General features: G+C 31.1%; 1 protein-coding gene across 5 annotated transcripts in view; it reads right to left on the reverse strand.

Annotated features, from left to right (window-relative positions):
- LOC145941559 (uncharacterized) overlaps nt 1-19,833 on the reverse strand; it is a 59,004-nt gene that overhangs the window by 10,893 nt on the left and 28,278 nt on the right. For 3 of the 5 annotated variants that reach the window (XR_014426182.1, XM_083047704.1, XM_083047703.1), the window contains exons 6-12: nt 11,060-11,341; nt 10,545-10,990; nt 8,989-9,116; nt 7,855-7,981; nt 5,492-5,619; nt 3,990-4,188; nt 3,319-3,471 (exon numbers count right to left, since the gene is read on the reverse strand). Coding sequence is in view for 4 of the 5 variants with exons in the window: in XM_083047704.1 (XP_082903830.1) it covers nt 3,319-3,471; nt 3,990-4,188; nt 5,492-5,619; nt 7,855-7,981; nt 8,989-9,116; nt 10,545-10,990; nt 11,060-11,341 (1,463 nt within the window). In the remaining variant the exon portion in view is untranslated. The remainder of the gene's footprint in view (nt 1-3,318; nt 3,472-3,989; nt 4,189-5,491; nt 5,620-7,854; nt 7,982-8,988; nt 9,117-10,544; nt 10,991-11,059; nt 11,342-19,833) is intronic. The other 2 variants (XM_083047706.1, XM_083047705.1) reach the window with 1 other exon arrangement.

The raw sequence follows: 19,833 nt of genomic DNA on the forward strand, positions 1-19,833 counted from the left end.
GGAGACGCGACGTGTTGTATGTATGTATGTACACGTGCACCGAGCGCGACTCAATAAAGCTGCTTGGCGCCACAGATGGGCCGTCATATAATAGTTTAATATGGATTTTGCAATTAAGATTCCATCAGCGGTGATACACGCGATGTAACTCGGGGCAACACAAAATCCGCGATACGCAGCCTGTACACAATATGTGGTGACACGTACGCTTGCATACGGAGTGTCTCGCTAAACTTCTTTCGTAATTACGGCATCAGATGTTGCTTTTACAATTGCCACATGTAATATACTAGATAACAGAAGTATACTTTTCAAAGATTTTCTATCAAGTTATATATGTATACACAGAGAGAATTTTCTCTTAGAATTTACCCTGAAAATCATGGTAATCGTAGGACAATATGTATGGAAAGAATTTTATGAGACTTTCTCTGATTAATATTTATCACAATCAAAATAATATCTATTACAATAAAATATAAAATATGATTGTTTAATTTTACTATGCAGTTTAGTAAAATTAATCAAACATGTTTTATATTTTATTGTGATAGATATTATTATTTTTTATTGTGATAAATATTAATCAGAGAAATTCTTATCAAATTTTTTATTATTTCCCACGATTACCATGATTTTCAGGATAAATTCAAAGAGATACATATATACATATATGTAACGTAATGTCGATAGAATCTACATTTACTTATACAGAGTGATTCTAAGTGCGAAAAATTTTAGGAGACAATTCTTTGTCGAAAATTAAGGGGGATCTTTTATATTTATATAAACATATACTCCCATGTATATATAGGTACCTCTCTAAAGAATTTACATTCTTTCAAAGAGGGAGGTGAAAATTAGATTTTTATTTTTTTCTCAAATTTTATTTTTGTTCCATTTTTTCTAACATTTATTATAATTTTGTTTTGCTTCCTTTTTTTATTCTAAAATTCAACTTCTCGTAATTCGAAACCTATGTCATTTAGCACCGCGCTGTGCATGATAATATATATTAATTTTCTTCTTGCAAACAAATAACAAATTTTACAAAAAAATAAAATATTCCAACTCGTTAAAAAATTCTAATAAAAAATTTTGAATAGGGGTTGTAGTTTTGTCTTATTTGATACGGGAGAATTAAAGAAAATATTAATAAATATTCTTTTCACTAGTGAAAAAAGTTCATCAAATTTAATTTTTTTAGTTTATCCAAATTTGAAAAAAGAAAATAAAAACCTAATTTTTATCTCAATCTTTGAAGGAGTATAACTTCTGTATAGAAATGCATGTCTATATGAAAGACCTTCCTTAATTTTTGACAAAGAACCATTTAAAATTTTTCACACTTATTTCACTTATATCACAGAATCACCTTTGTATAAATATATATTTAAAAAATTCCGTTCGATTAAGAACTTGCAATTCGCATAAATCGATGCATTTACGAAAAATAATGTTAACGAACGCACATTGCGAAATGTCGCCATCCAAGAGCGAAACAGAAGTTCACTCAAAGAGAGAGAGAGAAAGAAAAAAATCGAGAAACATCGTTGAAGAATCTTGAGAGTCCATTGGACTCGTCCGATCGAGTGAACCCCGTAATTGCAACGCAATTCAATCTTAATTAAGCGCGGACGCGAATGGATTTCTCTCTTTATCGGCGGCGCGGATCCGACAATCGCGAGTTAAATTCCACCGCACGCGAGACGACGAGGCGCACGAGCACTTCCGATCAATCCCGTTCGCCATGCCTGTCGCCGCGATTTACGTAATATTTGCTTTGGAAATTGCAGCATGTGTGCGCGCCCGTGCGCAATCATTTAATTCTCTCTCCTCTCGTTATGACGTGTGTACGTGACTATCTTTTAAATTCAGCGAATCGCGGTATTGTTTCGAAAAACTTCTAGAATATATATTGCGTATCTCTCGTTACTTTAATCCTTAAACACATTCGTGCCGTAATATATGTATATCTAACAAACTAAGACTGCTTATATAAAAATAAAAAAAGAAACAGGACTTCTAATTCTTCAACATTTCGGAAATAATATATTTATATCGTATATTTATACTATAATTAATCATGATCAGCAGCTTCAACATTAAAATATGACAATTTATATAAAAAAAGATATGGTTCCATTTTTATTATTTATTACTTACTTTTTATTCTTTCTTTGTCTTTTATTATTATTTATACATTACACATAATATTTCTGATAAATATATATTTGTACATTTCCTTATATCTCTCTATGATACCTTCGAATATCAAAATATTAAATCTTTATAGCAATGAAAGTTTCGAAAGAACGCGTTTAGTCGATCGATCGAATCCAGAGAATTTCACGAGAAATAGCCAAACGACAATATAAAATCGAACATAAGAGGGAGAGAGAGTAGACAAACGCCAAGATATAAAAGAGAATTTGAGATATAATATGATAGGCGAACAATGGATCGAGTTAGAGTCAACAATTAGTTCCGTTTGTGGATGCATTCTATATTTAATGTCCGCGTATGAATCGGTATAGAACAAAAGGGCGGAAAATACATAAATAATATAGTCCCCTATTGTTTCGCACAAAGCATATGATGCTCAAAATATTTTATGCAGTACATATTATGGTATGCATACATATTATGATAAATACTTAATTTGACATTAACCTTTCGAAAGCGAAAGATAAATTTTACGAAATAAAGATCAATATATAAAATATTTACATATTGTTAATCTTGCTCTTTATTTTACTCATCTTTTTTTATTATACTTACTAGGAAAAAATAATAAATTAATTTTTATCTGTCAAATAAACAGCATTTTGCAAATAGCCAAGAACAATTGTGCTATTCTCAATCGTAGAACTTTCCAAACTGCTGCTTTTCAAATCCATTATTAAGAGCATCAAAGGAAAAAAATATAAAAGGTCTGCCTTTCATTGAATATATTCTTGGTCGACTATCCCTCCAAGATTATTTTAATCCTCCAATTTTCTCAGTCTCTTTATCAAGCACCTGCTTTTATTCGATAACTTTATTTCTATTGAAGATACAAATGTTCTTCAAAAAGATGAGGGGGGGCTAAATCTCAATAATAAAATAATTATGGAAAAATAAAATGTTACTCTCTCTCTCTCTCAACTAAATTGATCAAATAATCGTCTTCTTTTGTTTATCATAAGTATAAGACAAAGACGAATTTTTAATAATAGTGAAGCAATAGATTATAAAAAATAAGGTAATAAGTTATAGCGTCCCGACGCTGAAACTTGAATGCTAAAAAACATTTTTTGATATTTATTTTTCACTCACCTGGATTCTTGAATCTATTCTCTGCCTCCATCACCTCTTCATGTCCAATGCATTCATCGGGATTCGGATTGTCCGGGAAGAGGTCGCACTCGAGATAATCCGGGAGAGACAAACCGAAAACCTTGAGAAAGAAGCCGCAGCGTTTCTTGGTTTCTGAAATTGATTGAAAAGAAATTCGCTTCCTCTTGCCGCGAATATTTCGAGACTAGAATATCAAGTAGTTGTGATATTCAAAGTTTCAGAAAATATGGCGATTCTCAGCGGGTATAAGAGATTTTACCATACATTTACATAATCGAGCAGCGAGAACAAACATTATTAAAATATACATCGCATATATCTCGTTTGTCGGATAATACAAATTTAATATCATTACAAAATCAAAATAAACGCTTTTCATCAATTGCAAAAGTTTGGAAAAAATTTTTATCGTCATATCATAACACATCAAATATAATTAAAATAATAATAAAAATAATATGTTAAAATAATTAATTAGAAAATGTGTGTATATTAAGATAAAATTCATTAAATCAAGGGTATATGATCTATTAATATAAATAAATAATTATTATATACAAATAAACAAAAATAAAATATTTCTTCTGTAAAATTAATAAATAAAAATCTCTTATCCCGAATAAAATGACAAAAAAATTGCGCAAACTTACGAACGCAGAGACTGCGACAGGGACGTACGACACCACCGCGAGAACCGCATTTCGGCACGAAGATGCTACATAGAAATAGGGCCGCCAGTTCGTAACATTTGACATCGACAACGGCATCGTAAAGCTCCAATTCGTGCTGGGCCTCTCGCTGTCCGAAATTGCCCATGTAATTTGGGAACACGGTATAGTTGTACGGAATCTGCAATTGAGACGCGACTATGTATAGACTCAAATATTTATTGAATAAAATATATTTCACATATAATAAAAAAATCGTGGAAACGTAAACGCTGTGTGATAATTGGAAACATTTAAAATCCGTATTGTAATACAAATTGAAACGATGAGATCAGAATTAATTAATCAATATCTCAGAAGAGAGAAGAAAATTAATTTTCTTGCGAATTCGAGATGTCTATCTTAATAAAATGAAATTCGCGAACTCTATGCGGAACTTTAATTATTATCATAATCAGTAAGACTATTAAACCCTCTAATAATATATTTTTCGTTGCCCCTCGATCTTTCGCTCAGACACGTGCGCGTTTCCCAGGACGCGCAACGAGCGCTTTATGAATTTTAAAACGTACATATATCATCGGTCCGAGCGTGCGCAGATCGCGTCGAAAGAAAATAGAGGGAAAAAAGTAATCTCAAAATATATTCTCAGGGACGGATGCGTTGAAATTACGAGCGACGACGGCTGCTTCTAATGTCTGTCGCGACGGACATTTCCTGCAGGAGGGAAAAACTAGCGTTGTCACTCTTTCCCGAGACCCGAAAACAAGCTGGCATGCCAGAGCGAATTCCGCGCAAAATTATTCTAAATTCTTTCAAAAGACGGCCAAGCATTCTCTTTCTTGTGTAAAATATAATATGAATAATCGCTAGTAACATATCTTATCAATTACATTTCGTATAAAACTGAAATATTTCGAGGACGAGATAATGTTTTTTTTTTTATTGAATCTCGATATTGGACATTTATCGATTAAAATTTTAATTGACTAAAGGAATCCACTAATCAATAATCCAAATTAATCAATCATCTTGTATGTAATCTGGACTAATTTAATCGATTACTGATATATTAAGCGTTAATTAGTGTAGAATTAATCGAAACAAAATAATCGAATTAACTCTCTTCTCTTTATTACAGAAGTTTATTCTATAATAAAACATTACAATGTATTCATCCGTCAGATATACTAATTTTAAAAATCTATTAAATTGATCGATTAAATTATTCGATTAACACTTAATCAATTATCAATCACAATTGGATAAATCGTCTTAATTGATTACTTTGCGTCGAATTCTACACTGATTAATATTATTAATTGATTAAATTAATCCCGATTACACATATGATGATTGATTAATTTGGATTATTGATTGGATTGCTTTAATCAATTAAAATTTTAATTAATTAATATTGATACAATTGATGTTGAATCGCATGAACATACATTTACAATTAGATCGAAATATATGACAGTTACCTTATGCTGCTTACAGAAGGTCACGATGATAGGTAGACATATTCCTGGGGCAGGATTCTTATCCTCTATTAGTAGAAGCGCGCGTTCAGGTATCGGGATGACAGCCGTCGTTCCGTTCTTTAAGTCACCTTTAAAATATGCTGTGATTAATGAAAAAAATACATATATATCGAAATTCAAGAAAATATTCATTAAAACGCAGATTAGCATAATGTATTTATTGTGTATCATTATTCAGATTACTGGGATATAAATTAAATCGTTCGTCGATTCGGCAAGATTTGTGTGTGTCGCAAAAAATAAAAATATCGATACATTAGTCACATTGGAATCTAGTATAATCCAAGAGACATGTATGTACGTATGTGTATGCATGTGTATGTTTCTAAACTTTCGTAATTATTATCATGTCATCCGCAGAGACACGCGACGGCACTCGACGCCGTGATATTCCTAAATATTATCACTCGGTATGTACATATATGCGCGTTACTTTAGATTGTGATGCAATTGTAGAGAAATAAATACAGTTAATATTATAAATTATTTAACTGTCCACAGACAAATTACCGAAAAAATTGTATTCTCATTTTAAGTATATGCTACTTTTATCTTTATAGAATCTTCTACTAAAATAGGCGCCAAAAGGATTCTCTTAATTTAAGAGGAAAATTCTCTAAAGAAATATTCTTATTAGATGTTCTTAACATGCAAGAATATATTCATAATGGGATGTTTTTATATTATTGAAATTATTAATCGTGATAACAAAAAACAGTCTTACAAATGGACATTTGTTATTTATTACATGTATATTTAAATGTTACACATATAATTGAATATTTTTTATGTATTTGACATAGTTAAATACACATTTTTGCTTATTATATTATTATTTTTAATATTAATTGTAAACACAAATTTATTTATAAATTTTAATAATTTTATTTTAAATATTTTTATTTTAAATTTTTTTATTAATTTATTATATTTATTTATTGCGGCGCTAAAGTTGCAAAAAAAATTAAGAATATATTCTCAATTTAAGAGGATATTTCAAAAAGCAAAAATAAAGATGGAAATATTCTTATTCATTAAGAATATCTATTAAGAGTACTTATTAAGTATGAATTTCAAGAAAACATTTTTTTCGGTGATTTATTCGTGTGATCCGCATCTTAAAGTTATTTTATAAAACTCTTGCGATGATCGATAAATAATTTCGCGTACATGTTGTATATACAAAATTATAATAAATATCATTTGATCTTATTTTAAAATTATTTTTCTTTCGAAAAAAATGAGGCAAAATTGACTCAATCATCGCTTCGCTGTCCGAGGATTAATTTGTCGATTGCAAATTCAATATACGTGAATGAAATATATTATATTCCATATGAAAGAAAAAAATGACGTAATTGTAAAATTATAAATACATATGCAGGAAGCTCCGATTACGAGGAGTTCATCTGTTGCTAAGAGCTAACGTTAACATTTGGAATCAAATGAATCGTGAGAACTCGTGCCGCTATTGATCTGTCGGTTGTGCGAAGCCCACGTTGTTCCACATACACGCGAATTAAAGCGTTTAGAGGCGCGAGAACAATCGTGTTAATTTCGATCAGATACCACGCAGTATGTTCAATGTTTTCGCGATTTTATCTCGCCAATTATTTACACCCACGTTTGGAGAAGAGAAAAATATAGCGGCATTTTTTTAAACTTTATAATTAACGCTTGATTAATGATATTTAATCGATTCTTTAAATTCGGACGATAATTTAAATCAGCAATGCTCATTGTTTTTTTTTATCACGCTATATTGCATAGAAAATATTTGAATTATCGAGAAAAGTAAATATGGAAAGGAAATAGCGCTCTCGTGTAATATGTATAATTAAATGTTTTATAAACTCAATATTAGTGATTATGGCCAACTAATCGAGCAATAATTAGATGAAAACAAATAATAAACAAAGCAATTAAAATATACAATTAAGCATGCTTTATTTGGTTTTCAATTAGAATATTAACATACGTTTCGACTTTACTTAGTCTTCTTCAGTGTAAAATTAAATATTAAATATGAAGTTATGAATGATTTTACAATTGCATGATGAGTCAATAAGAAGCCATTAAATCTTTAATCATGATGGTCATATGTTAAAGTTAGTAGTGAAACTGTCCGGCATAGTCAATTAACTGTATGATCCAGCCAACAATTTCGTCGTTGGAAAGCGCGAAGTTGTAGTTTTTAGCTGAGCAACGTCAATTTGTGGCGACATGCCGTTCAACTATCAATTATTAATAAAAAGTCAAGAAGAATAAAGTTAAGAATAAAAAGTCAAGTTTTATAAACTCACTTTTAAAGTATGCGGCTAAACCGCCAGCAATAACCAGGAGGGCAATGGCATTAAGCAGAACCTGTATAAATCTGAAACGTAGTCTTCCCGTAGTCACGTAGTGGCTGCTAGTCATGTCCCTGATTATCTGAGCGGACAGGCAGACAGGCAGACACATCAGGAATTCAGAACATTCGTTCGCAAAATACACTACGACGCGTTAGTAGTAGAAAAATGAAACGTAATACAAGCTGTGTAAATTTGAGATTTACATAGATTTTATATAGAGATTTAATTGTCTTTTATTTCGAATCGTAAAAATTCGAAGAAAAGTCTCATTTATATATTTAATTAAATTTAATTAAATCAAAGGTATATCTAAGGTAAATTGAGCGCGGTATTTCGTATACAGGGTATCCCATTTCAAATAATGCATTACTATTTTACGAAAATCAAGGCTTCCATCGAAAAATGTTTCATATAAAAGTTGTAAGATTTCGAAGGGAGAAGTCTTGTTATAAACATAGTCTTATTCCAAGTGGAGACATTTTTGAGATTTCGAAGTTTCTTTTTTTTTAATGGAACCACTATAATTTTTTTTACATAAATTTATTCTGACATATTTTGACAAAAAATTGAAATATTTCGTATTGTACTCATTTTTCGACAATCTTATCTTAATAATTTTCAACGTAGAATAATGAGATAAATCAATTGGTGTAAAAAAAACATAATTATAAAAAAAAAGTATGCAATTGCACATTGGAAAATTTTTTAATCAGAAGAATATGTTTCTCTTATATCGATTGATTTATTTCATTATTGTATACAGAAAATTATTAAGATAAGATTATCGAAAAATGAGTATATATATTACAAAATATTTTTTATTTTTTCAAAATGTGTCAGAATAAAGCATAAAATATCTCGTAAATAAAAAGAATGATGATCTCGAAATCTCGAAAATGCCTTCACCTGGAATAAAACTATGTTTACGACAAAAAGTCCCCCTCGAAATCCTACAATTTTGGTATGAAAGATTTTTCGATGGAAGCCTTGGTTTTCGAAAAATTTTCAATGCATTATTTAAATGGGACCTTGTACATTTCTATCTCCTCCCCCTTTTATATTGACAGTTATTTGCGACTTACTTACTTTGTGATGCAAGGAACCGTTATTTCCCGCATGCATTCTGACGATGGTCTGCAAACTGGCCGGCGTGCTCGTCGACTTCGTTATCGGTCTGTCGGATGAGTTATCAGGCTCCGATACCAAAGCTCTGTCTGAAAGATAAGGGCGATGTCGGTCGTTTGCAGGATTTTTTCGTCGCGAGTGATCGATTTGTCACTAATTTGTGATGTTCCAAGGATATAAATTTTGATATAAGTTTTGAAAATTGTGGAGACATAAAGGATACTGAAAATTTACATTAAATTTTGCACAGATTGAAGGTTCTCTCTCTCTCTCTCTCTTTGATTGGAAGACTTTTTACTTTTTATCTTTCTTATTTGCATAAACAGATTTAACCATGTTATAATGCAGCAACGAGATGTACAGAATAAAAGATATCAAGATGACGTGCGCACGCGACAGGAGGGGAAAAAATAAACTTTTCGTCTCGTTTCTAGCGCATGATTGTGTCACGTTTCACGGCGGCATTTATCTGTCATTCTCAAAGAGCATCGAGCTTCGCGAAAGGATATAACGAAGAAATTTCAATTTTGCATATACCTTAATATTAAAAACGAGAATGTCATAGAATACATCTCCCTTATATCTTATAAGCCCCTATTTAAATTAATTTTTCTAATCAATATTCTAAATCAATTATATATATATATATATATCTTTTTTTTTAAATATATGTATATAATATATATATATTTTTTTAAATATATGTATATAATATATATATTTTTTAAATTTCATAAACATATTTTATTATATATAAAATATTAATTTGAATATTTTAATAATTATAATGTGTATGTAATTTGAAAAAAAAATATATATATATAATCAATTTTTTTTATTTTAGAAATTTTATTTAAATTTTGAAAATATAATTTGTGTCTAAAGTATGCTGTTAATCATAAACTGCTTTAAATATTTGGAGAACTATGCAGAGTATTGCCGCAAAGCATTATGTCATATCCATCTTGATGTAGAGCCACTAGACTATTAAGACTATTAAATCAAAAAAACTATTAAGACTATTAAGGCTATTATACAATAAAGATCGTAAAAAATACGATATATCACTGTAATATATTATAAGTAATTTTGTGGGAAAATCTTTTAGCATAAAATATTTTCTATAAAATGTAGTGTTTTTCGTATGACATTTTAAGCTTTACAACGAAATTTAATTTACAAAAGATTTATTCACAATCTTAAATAAATGAAATAATTTTTGCTCTATATATAACTTATAGATCGAACAGTCTATTAGATATCTTATCTTACTTTTCCTAAAAAATTAACATTATATGCGATCTAAAATTAATTTTATTGTAAGACTTAAAAAAATCACTACGAGAGACAACTTTTAATCATTCTATAAAATCATTATATAAAAATTATCTTGTATCAAAAAACTTTTCCGTCTCACAACGCAACTACTATTCTATTTGCTAATGACTTCTTCGCCAACAACAGCGTTCCGTGACAAGACAATCGCTCGGTGAAGCTTCGCGAACTAAATAACGTACCTGGGACTTTGCCGTGCTTGTGAGGCAGAAGAGGTGCTTCCATTGTCTTGCTGGTATAGCTGGGCGAGCTGGTTTGACTAAAACTATCCGAGGAAACGTTACTGTCCTGTCGGACACTGATAGGTTTCGGTACAGGGCTCTGACAAATGGAGCTCAGAGGCGGCGGTAGATTCGTCTGTGTTGCCTTCGGCAATTTCTCGAGTTTCTCGCCGCCGCCGCCGCCGCCTCGCTCCTTCCTAAGATTATGTTGTAGAATACTCCTGGCCCTTTCCATATCGTTCTCGTATTTGCTTCGTGTTATTGGATGCTGCTGTTGCTGCTCCAATGACGTCTGCTCGCCATGGAAACGTCTGTCGAGTTCCTGCGGGATATCTTCCAGATCCTCGTATCTATATATAAATGCAACGAGAAGCTCGCTTGTACATTCACTCTGCCGATCAATTAATCTGCAATTATAAATTAAAAAAGGCGAGGGAAAATTGTATATAGGGTGAAAGCTAGGCTACTTGTCGCACCTAGGTGGCTTGTCCTTGTTCAGCCGTCTCTCCATCTCCTGACGTCGACGATAATCGTCGTCCTCGTGCAAACGTCTCTCTAGATTCTTCGAGGCCACCTGCAGCTCCTCGAACTTTGATCTTCGTTCGCGACCGGTTACCAAAATCGTCGCGTACTTCGACTCGTCTCTTGGAAAGATCTCCCTTCGCGGTAATGACGTTTCTTCTCTAGACTTGCCCTCGCATGACTCCTGCTCACAGCTGCTGGATTCATTCTCCCTCGTGAACTTTGACAATTGCTGCCTATATGAAAAGGAAAAAATAACTTCCTGTGGTACAATAATCAAGATGTTATTTCTCGTATTAATTGTTCGCAAAATTTTTGGGATCATCAGATTTGTAATTATCAATAATTAATCATTTGTCCAAAATACTGACTAAAATAAAAATATTGGTTATTTTTGCAATTGACAAAGCTCTCAAGCAATTTTTTTTAGTTTCTCGAAATTTATTAATTTTATTATTATTTTATTAAGAAATTATTATTATTTAATTATAATATAATTTTATTATTATTTATTTATTTTGTATTTTTATTACGAATTATTAATTATTTATTACACTTGCCAGCTATGTGAATCTAGCAGCCGATTTTTTTAAAATTAATTTTTTAAAACGGAAAATGATAGCATTTTGTTTGTAGTTGTTTGTAGTAACAATAATTTCGTTTGTAGTTTTTTCAGTTAATAAATAAAAAAAATTTTTTTAATGACTCGCACCCGACATTGAGATATCGCAAATCCGCTTGCACAGTCTTCTTTAGAATCGTTTGTAGTTGTTTGTAGTGATTTTCCTTTCGTTTGTAGTTGAGCGGTTCAGAAGTTATAAACAATTGTTTATTCGTCCAAGAGGTAAATTTGTTAATTTTAAAGATATCGCAAATCCGCTTGCGCAGTCTTCTTTAGAACCGTTTGTAGTTGTTTGTAGTGATTTTCCTTTCGTTTGTAGTTTAGCGGTTCAAAAGTTATTTGTTTATAACTTTTAAACCGCTAAACTACAAACGAAAGGAAAATCACTACAAACAACTACAAACGATTCTAAAGAAGACTGCGCAAGCGGATTTGAAAAATCTTAAAAATTGACAAAGTTAGCTCTTGGACAAATAAACAATTGTTTATAACTTTTGAACCGCTCAACTACAAACGAAAGGAAAATCACTACAAACAACTACAAACGATTCTAAAAAAGACTGCGCAAGCAGATTTGCGATATCTCAATGTCGGGTGCGAGCCATTTAAAAAATTTTTTAAATTTATTAATTGATAAAACTACAAACGAAATTATTGCTGCTACAAACAACTACAAATGAAATGCTATCATTTTCCGTTAAAAAAAATTAATTTTTAAAAAGTCGGGTGCTAGGTTTACATAGCTCACACGACGTATAAAACTCTTACCGTTTGATGTTTGAAATCGAGGAAAAAAAACAGAAAGTTTTATATCATATAACATTATGTATATATGAGCGTTTCGACAAAATTATTTAACAAATTTCGCTCGAATGAGTCATATTATACTCGTATATAATATGCAATATAATGTACATATGCAATAATAATGAGAAAGTGATTTTTTCCGAGTCTGGCGATTAATCAGGGATAGAAAGTAGCACTGGTCAGCCGATTTCAGTGATTATCCGTCCGATATAAGCGACAATAATAACGCGTCCGAACTCTTTTCATCCCTGCACACTTTTATTCCTCGTTCGAATAATTTCGACGAATATCGCGATAATAGCATTAATGTTATCATTTCTTACAACAATTTTTTTTACAAATATTTAAATAATAAACTCTATTAATAAAGTAATAAAATATTATTCGCCCACAACGAGTTATGTGAACCTAGCACCCGACTTTTTAAAAATTAATTTTTTAAAACGGAAAATGATAGCATTTCGTTTGTAGTAACAATAATTTTGTTTGTAGTTTTATCAATTAATAAACAAAAAAATTTTTTTTAATGACTCGCACCCGACATTGAGATATCGCAAATCTGCTTGCGCAGTCTTCTTTAGAATCGTTTGTAGTTGTTTGTAGTGATTTTCCTTTCGTTTGTAGTTGAGCGGTTCAAAAGTTATAAACAATTGTTTATTCGTCCAAGAGCTAACTTTGTCAATTTTTAAGATTTTTTAAATCCGCTTGCGCAGTCTTCTTTAGAATCGTTTGTAGTTGTTTGTAGTGATTTTCCTTTCGTTTGTAGTTGAGCGGTTCAAAAGTTATAAACAATTGTTTATTCGTCCAAAAGCTAACTTTGTCAATTTTTAAGATTTTTCAAATCCGCTTGCGCAGTCTTCTTTAGAATCGTTTGTAGTTGTTTGTAGTGATTTTCCTTTCGTTTGTAGTCGAGCGGTTCAAAAGTTATAAACAATTGTTTATTCGTCCAAAAGCTAACTTTGTCAATTTTTAAGATTTTTCAAATCCGCTTGCGCAGTCTTCTTTACAATCGTTTGTAGTTGTTTGTAGTGATTTTCCTTTCGTTTGTAGTCGAGCGGTTCAAAAGTTATAAACAATTGTTTATTCGTCCAAAAGCTAACTTTGTCAATTTTTAAGATTTTTCAAATCCTCTTGCGCAGTCTTCTTTACAATCGTTTGTAGTTGTTTGTAGTGATTTTCCTTTCGTTTGTAGTCGAGCGGTTCAAAAGTTATAAACAATTGTTTATTCGTCCAAAAGCTAACTTTGTCAATTTTTAAGATTTTCCAAATCCACTTGCCCAGTCTTCTTTAGAATCGTTTGTAGTTGTTTGTAGTGATTTTCCTTTCGTTTGTAGTTGAGCGGTTCAAAAGTTATAAACAATTGTTTATTCGTCCAAGAGCTAACTTTGTCAATTGTTTATAACTTTTGAACCGCTTAACTACAAACGAAAGGAAAATCACTACAAACAACTACAAACGATTCTAAAGAAGACTGCGCAACCGGATTTAAGAAATCTTAAAAGTTGACAAAGTTACCTCTTGGACGAATAAACAATTGTTTATAACTTTTGAACCGCTCAACTACAAACGAAAGGAAAATCACTACAAACAACTACAAACGATTCTAAAAAAGACTGCGCAAGCAGATTTGCGATATCTCAATGTCGGGTGCGAGCCATTTAAAAAATTTTTTAAATTTATTAATTGATAAAACTACAAACGAAATTATTGCTGCTACAAACAACTACAAATGAAATGCTATCATTTTCCGTTAAAAAAAATTAATTTTTAAAAAGTCGGGTGCTAGGTTTACATAGCTCACACGACGTATAAAACTCTTACCGTTTGATGTTTGAAATCGAGGAAAAAAAACAGAAAGTTTTATATCATATAACATTATGTATATATGAGCGTTTCGACAAAATTATTTAACAAATTTCGCTCGAATGAGTCATATTATACTCGTATATAATATGCAATATAATGTACATATGCAATAATAATGAGAAAGTGATTTTTTCCGAGTCTGGCGATTAATCAGGGATAGAAAGTAGCACTGGTCAGCCGATTTCAGTGATTATCCGTCCGATATAAGCGACAATAATAACGCGTCCGAACTCTTTTCATCCCTGCACACTTTTATTCCTCGTTCGAATAATTTCGACGAATATCGCGATAATAGCATTAATGTTATCATTTCTTACAACAATTTTTTTTACAAATATTTAAATAATAAACTCTATTAATAAAGTAATAAAATATTATTCGCCCACAACGAGTTATGTGAACCTAGCACCCGACTTTTTAAAAATTAATTTTTTAAAACGGAAAATGATAGCATTTCGTTTGTAGTAACAATAATTTTGTTTGTAGTTTTATCAATTAATAAACAAAAAAATTTTTTTTAATGACTCGCACCCGACATTGAGATATCGCAAATCTGCTTGCGCAGTCTTCTTTAGAATCGTTTGTAGTTGTTTGTAGTGATTTTCCTTTCGTTTGTAGTTGAGCGGTTCAAAAGTTATAAACAATTGTTTATTCGTCCAAGAGCTAACTTTGTCAATTTTTAAGATTTTTTAAATCCGCTTGCGCAGTCTTCTTTAGAATCGTTTGTAGTTGTTTGTAGTGATTTTCCTTTCGTTTGTAGTTGAGCGGTTCAAAAGTTATAAACAATTGTTTATTCGTCCAAAAGCTAACTTTGTCAATTTTTAAGATTTTTCAAATCCGCTTGCGCAGTCTTCTTTAGAATCGTTTGTAGTTGTTTGTAGTGATTTTCCTTTCGTTTGTAGTCGAGCGGTTCAAAAGTTATAAACAATTGTTTATTCGTCCAAAAGCTAACTTTGTCAATTTTTAAGATTTTTCAAATCCGCTTGCGCAGTCTTCTTTACAATCGTTTGTAGTTGTTTGTAGTGATTTTCCTTTCGTTTGTAGTCGAGCGGTTCAAAAGTTATAAACAATTGTTTATTCGTCCAAAAGCTAACTTTGTCAATTTTTAAGATTTTTCAAATCCTCTTGCGCAGTCTTCTTTACAATCGTTTGTAGTTGTTTGTAGTGATTTTCCTTTCGTTTGTAGTCGAGCGGTTCAAAAGTTATAAACAATTGTTTATTCGTCCAAAAGCTAACTTTGTCAATTTTTAAGATTTTCCAAATCCACTTGCCCAGTCTTCTTTAGAATCGTTTGTAGTTGTTTGTAGTGATTTTCCTTTCGTTTGTAGTTGAGCGGTTCAAAAGTTATAAACAATTGTTTATTCGTCCAAGAGCTAACTTTGTCAATTGTTTATAACTTTTGAACCGCTTAACTACAAACGAAAGGAAAATCACTACAAACAACTACAAACGATTCTAAAGAAGACTGCGCAACCGGATTTAAGAAATCTTAAAAGTTGACAAAGTTACCTCTTGGACGAATAAACAATTGTTTATAACTTTTGAACCGCTCAACTACAAACGAAAGGAAAATCACTACAAACAACTACAAACGATTCTAAAGAAGACTGCGCAAGCAGATTTGCGATATCTCAATGTCGGGTGCGAGCCATTTAAAAATTTTTTTATATTTATTAATTGATAAAACTACAAACGAAATTATTGCTACTACAAACAACTACAAATGAAATGCTATCATTTTCCGTTTAAAAAAATTAATTTTTAAAAAGTCAGGTGCTAGGTTTACATAGCTCACACGACGTATAAAACTCTTACCGTTTGATGTTTGAAATCGAGGAAAAAAAACAGAAAGTTTTATATCATATAACATTATGTATATATGAGCGTTTCGACAAAATTATTTAACAAATCTCGCTCGAATGAGTCATATTATACTCGTAAATAATATGCAATATAATGTACATAGGCAATAATAATGAGAAAGTGATTTTTTTCCGAGTCTGGCGATTAATCAGGGATAGAAAGTAGCACTGATCAGCCAATTTCAGTGATTATCCGTTTGATATAAGCGACAATAATAACGCGTCCGAACTCTTTTCATCCCTGCACACTTTTATTCTTCGTTCGAATAATTTCGACGAATATCGCGATAATAGCATTAATAATGTTATCATTTCTTACAACAATTTTTTTTACAAATATTTAAATAATAAACTCTATTAATAAAGTAATAAAATATTATTCGCCCACGACGAGCTATGTGAACCTAGCACCCGACTTTTTAAAAATTAATTTTTTAAAAAGTCGGGTGCGGAAACGGAAAATGATAGCATTTCGTTTGTAGTAACAATAATTTTGTTTGTAGTTTTATCAATTAATAAACAAAAAAAATTTTTTTTAATGACTCGCACCCGACATTGAGATATCGCAAATCTGCTTGCGCAGTTTTCTTTAGAATCGTTTGTAGTTGTTTGTAGTGATTTTCCTTTCGTTTGTAGTCGAGCGGTTCAAAAGTTATAAACAATTGTTTATTCGTCCAAAAGCTAACTTTGTCAATTTTTAAGATTTTTCAAATCCGCTTGCGCAGTCTTCTTTACAATCGTTTGTAGTTGTTTGTAGTGATTTTCCTTTCGTTTGTAGTCGAGCGGTTCAAAAGTTATAAACAATTGTTTATTCGTCCAAAAGCTAACTTTGTCAATTTTTAAGATTTTTCAAATCCGCTTGCGCAGTCTTCTTTACAATCGTTTGTAGTTGTTTGTAGTGATTTTCCTTTCGTTTGTAGTTGAGCGGTTCAAAAGTTATAAACAATTGTTTATTCGTCCAAGAGCTAACTTTGTCAATTGTTTATAACTTTTGAACCGCTTAACTACAAACGAAAGGAAAATCACTACAAACAACTACAAACGATTCTAAAGAAGACTGCGCAACCGGATTTAAGAAATCTTAAAAGTTGACAAAGTTACCTCTTGGACGAATAAACAATTGTTTATAACTTTTGAACCGCTCAACTACAAACGAAAGGAAAATCACTACAAACAACTACAAACGATTCTAAAGAAGACTGCGCAAGCAGATTTGCGATATCTCAATGTCGGGTGCGAGCCATTTAAAAATTTTTTTATATTTATTAATTGATAAAACTACAAACGAAATTATTGCTACTACAAACAACTACAAATGAAATGCTATCATTTTCCGTTTAAAAAAATTAATTTTTAAAAAGTCAGGTGCTAGGTTTACATAGCTCACACGACGTATAAAACTCTTACCGTTTGATGTTTGAAATCGAGGAAAAAAAACAGAAAGTTTTATATCATATAACATTATGTATATATGAGCGTTTCGACAAAATTATTTAACAAATCTCGCTCGAATGAGTCATATTATACTCGTAAATAATATGCAATATAATGTACATAGGCAATAATAATGAGAAAGTGATTTTTTTCCGAGTCTGGCGATTAATCAGGGATAGAAAGTAGCACTGATCAGCCAATTTCAGTGATTATCCGTTTGATATAAGCGACAATAATAACGCGTCCGAACTCTTTTCATCCCTGCACACTTTTATTCTTCGTTCGAATAATTTCGACGAATATCGCGATAATAGCATTAATAATGTTATCATTTCTTACAACAATTTTTTTTACAAATATTTAAATAATAAACTCTATTAATAAAGTAATAAAATATTATTCGCCCACGACGAGCTATGTGAACCTAGCACCCGACTTTTTAAAAATTAATTTTTTAAAAAGTCGGGTGCGGAAACGGAAAATGATAGCATTTCGTTTGTAGTAACAATAATTTTGTTTGTAGTTTTATCAATTAATAAACAAAAAAAATTTTTTTTAATGACTCGCACCCGACATTGAGATATCGCAAATCTGCTTGCGCAGTTTTCTTTAGAATCGTTTGTAGTTGTTTGTAGTGATTTTCCTTTCGTTTGTAGTGGAGCGGTTCAAAAGTTATAAACAATTGTTTATTCGTCCAAAAGCTAACTTTGTCAATTTTTAAGATTTTTCAAATCCGCTTGCGCAGTCTTCTTTAGAATCGTTTGTAGTTGTTTGTAGTGATTTTCCTTTCGTTTGTAGTTGAGCGGTTCAAAAGTTATAAACAATTGTTTATTCGTCCAAGAGCTAACTTTGTCAATTGTTTATAACTTTTGAACCGCTTAACTACAAACGAAAGGAAAATCACTACAAACAACTACAAACGATTCTAAAGAAGACTGCGCAACCGGATTTAAGAAATCTTAAAAGTTGACAAAGTTACCTCTTGGACGAATAAACAATTGTTTATAACTTTTGAACCGCTCAACTACAAACGAAAGGAAAATCACTACAAACAACTACAAACGATTCTAAAGAAGACTGCGCAAGCAGATTTGCGATATCTCAATGTCGGGTGCGAGCCATTTAAAAATTTTTTTATATTTATTAATTGATAAAACTACAAACGAAATTATTGCTACTACAAACAACTACAAATGAAATGCTATCATTTTCCGTTTAAAAAAATTAATTTTTAAAAAGTCAGGTGCTAGGTTTACATAGCTCACACGACGTATAAAACTCTTACCGTTTGATGTTTGAAATCGAGGAAAAAAAACAGAAAGTTTTATATCATATAACATTATGTATATATGAGCGTTTCGACAAAATTATTTAACAAATCTCGCTCGAATGAGTCATATTATACTCGTAAATAATATGCAATATAATGTACATAGGCAATAATAATGAGAAAGTGATTTTTTTCCGAGTCTGGCGATTAATCAGGGATAGAAAGTAGCACTGATCAGCCAATTTCAGTGATTATCCGTTTGATATAAGCGACAATAATAACGCGTCCGAACTCTTTTCATCCCTGCACACTTTTATTCTTCGTTCGAATAATTTCGACGAATATCGCGATAATAGCATTAATAATGTTATCATTTCTTACAACAATTTTTTTTACAAATATTTAAATAATAAACTCTATTAATAAAGTAATAAAATATTATTCGCCCACGACGAGCTATGTGAACCTAGCACCCGACTTTTTAAAAATTAATTTTTTAAAAAGTCGGGTGCGGAAACGGAAAATGATAGCATTTCGTTTGTAGTAACAATAATTTTGTTTGTAGTTTTATCAATTAATAAACAAAAAAAATTTTTTTTAATGACTCGCACCCGACATTGAGATATCGCAAATCTGCTTGCGCAGTTTTCTTTAGAATCGTTTGTAGTTGTTTGTAGTGATTTTCCTTTCGTTTGTAGTGGAGCGGTTCAAAAGTTATAAACAATTGTTTATTCGTCCAAAAGCTAACTTTGTCAATTTTTAAGATTTTTCAAATCCGCTTGCGCAGTCTTCTTTAGAATCGTTTGTAGTTGTTTGTAGTGATTTTCCTTTCGTTTGTAGTTGAGCGGTTCAAAAGTTATAAACAAT

The sequence above is a fragment of the Prenolepis imparis genome, unplaced genomic scaffold (genome assembly GCF_030444845.1).
Source record: "Prenolepis imparis isolate NDT839.2.m4 unplaced genomic scaffold, iyPreImpa1.0 SCAF_10, whole genome shotgun sequence".
Lineage (NCBI taxonomy): Eukaryota > Metazoa > Arthropoda > Insecta > Hymenoptera > Formicidae > Prenolepis > Prenolepis imparis.